Source organism: Penaeus monodon, chromosome 18 (genome assembly GCF_015228065.2).
Source record: "Penaeus monodon isolate SGIC_2016 chromosome 18, NSTDA_Pmon_1, whole genome shotgun sequence".
Lineage (NCBI taxonomy): Eukaryota > Metazoa > Arthropoda > Malacostraca > Decapoda > Penaeidae > Penaeus > Penaeus monodon.
Window position 1 is genome coordinate 49,372,715 of NC_051403.1, and position 2,500 is coordinate 49,375,214.

Here is a 2,500-nt window from a genome sequence, read left to right on the forward strand (position 1 = left end):
CCATGAGTGAGTGATTGAGTGTGATATTGAGTAGACGAATGCGATTATAAATGATCGAGTATGAATGTGAATAATCAAGTGTGATTGTCCGTGATTACGTGGCTGAGGCAATATGTGCCTTTTGTGCGGTTGTACCTTTGGCTGTATGAATTGCCTTGCTTCATACTAAAGAGAGCATGTTGTTGCATAAGCCTTTGTAACTCACCTGCTCTCAACAACCCTTTTAAAGTATAATAGAGCATTCTCACAAATATGAGCACAGTCACTGTAAATTAGTGTGTGGGACATCCTGTTATACCTGGTATATTAGAATCCTCACAATAAAGACCATACAGGTAATAGATTAGTCTTTTGTGAGAGAGAAGCAGATATTTCATATAGTAAATACAGGAAGTGTTGACGGCCTTCTTAATAGCCTCTGATAGGGTCTAGGAAATAGCAGTCATTTGCCTTGCATATTATTGTTGACTTTCAGAACTTGACATATGATACCTGTAATGACACTTTGAATTGCAAAGATCAGAAAGGTGCATTTCCTACGTTTTTGTATCCTTTTTGGTAAGACTGCATTTGCTCAATTGAAGGTCAAAAACACAAAAAAAGGGAAGGAATGGACTACTGGTTCGAGTTTTTTTCTATCCTGCTATTTAATTTCCACTTGATTTTTACTCTCCCTTCTTTACACAAGTCCTCTTATATGAACAATATCTGTTGTGGTAAACAATGTGATGAGTCAGTCCTTTAGAATGCTAATATTAATTAAAGCTGACGTACCAATTAAACCAATTTGTTTCTTTTATGTCAGGGATAAAACAAAATGTTTTTGTAATGAATCACCTACGGTGATCAGCATGTATACTCTCAATGTATTTTTTTGTGTTTATCATATATGACATTTCTGGAGTCTTTTAACCACCACAAGTGATTTGAAAAGAACCCCTTTGTACTATATAGTAAAAGGGTGGAGGCAGCCACATTTTTTCTGGTTTCCTCTCGTATTCTCATGGTTCATATTGCAGTCTTTATATCCCTTAAAAATAAATTTGTTTAACCACATACCACCAGGGAAAATGCTGTGCTCATTTTAGTGCTTAGCCACAAAGAAGTCAATTAGTAGACCTTGTGACCTTACCTGATTTCACCTTTCCTTGAATTGGCAGGAAACAGGTATTTTTTACTTGTACTAAGAATATTGATGGTGGTATATTTATTATAAACATTATAATTACTATAATGTTATAAACATTAGTAACAGCAAAATAAGATCGTAAAATATTTTTGTGAATCAAGGAAAAGGGTAAACAGGCGTGACAGGCAGTACTCGTAATTGGCTCATTGGTGATTTAGGACAAGTGTAGCCATCTATGTGTAAAAACAATTAATAAAGTAAACTCACAGTGGGCATGGCATGTATGTATATGCTCATCAGCAGTGGGTTAAAAAGTAATTTTGAACTTCAGTGTATTCATCAAAGTAACCTTTTCACTGACAACAAAGGATGCAAAGGTGAAGTTTGAATACCAAACATACTGTCTATTGCTTCACACCCTTGACTCCTCCATCAGTACTTAATAGAATGGAGCACCACTTCAAAGCATACCAGTTGGTATGATTAGTGTGTCTCTCCTTGGTGCCCGCTTATTGTATACTGTGAGGCCCTGAGGGTGCCTGTAGTATGAGGTTGTAGGGTTTTTTTTATTGTAGAGATTGAGTTAGTAGCTTCCTGTGTCATGTGAAAATGGAAAGACTAAAGCATTCTTTAGACGGATATATCCGGGGCAGCATTTCCCTTTGGGATTGATCATTGGTCTTGTAAAAATGTCCTTACTGCTGCTTGTTCATTTGATGAGTCTTATATGAAATTGATTGATATCATAAGCAGATATAACAAAAGATGAGGAAAAAAGGCTGCCTGTGATACCAGAGTTTTTAAGATCAAATCTGAGATAATTTATTAGAAAACTTTAGTTTTGCATCATATATTAGAAGTGCACAATATATATTAGTTAAAATAAACTGCATGTAAACTGAAATAGTTTTTTCTAACCATGTTATTTAGAATTATTAGTCTCAGATATATTACATACCAGTAAGTAATTAGTTGTTAAAACTTGACAGTAAGTGATTATGGGTGCTGCTGGATTTGCAATTCACCTATATCAGAACACATTTTTATAAGGTCGACTAAAAACTTCATGACCAGAGTTGGGAAGTCTTGAAATCTAATATCATCATCAGTTTTCTTTATTAATATTTTTAATTTCTTGTAGTTTTACAAATTACCTTTCTATTACTCCCTCCTGAAGCTTGATTTTCTTGCCTTGAAAACAGTACAGTTAAACATTATTAAGTTGTTATTCCTACATCTTACTTCTGTTTATTTTAGAGCAAATCTTTGATTATTTATTCAATTTTCTCTTTATAGGCAGTGTCCCTTGTGACCATGGGCAGCTTGGCCGCCATGGAGGGGCTAACCAGCATGGAAACAACTCCCCATCAC

The 2,500-nt window shown here is 35.0% G+C and overlaps 1 protein-coding gene across 9 annotated transcripts in view; it reads left to right on the top strand.

The window, feature by feature from the left end:
* The window catches only part of LOC119584584 (caskin-1-like), a 140,163-nt gene that overhangs the window by 88,508 nt on the left and 49,155 nt on the right, over positions 1-2,500 (top strand). For all 9 annotated transcript variants that reach the window (XR_005229830.1, XR_005229829.1, XM_037933278.1 and 6 more), the window contains one exon: positions 2,426-2,500. This exon is cut by the window's right edge and continues 41 nt beyond it. Coding sequence is in view for 7 of the 9 variants with exons in the window: in XM_037933278.1 (XP_037789206.1) it covers positions 2,426-2,500 (75 nt within the window). In the remaining 2 variants the exon portion in view is untranslated. The remainder of the gene's footprint in view (positions 1-2,425) is intronic.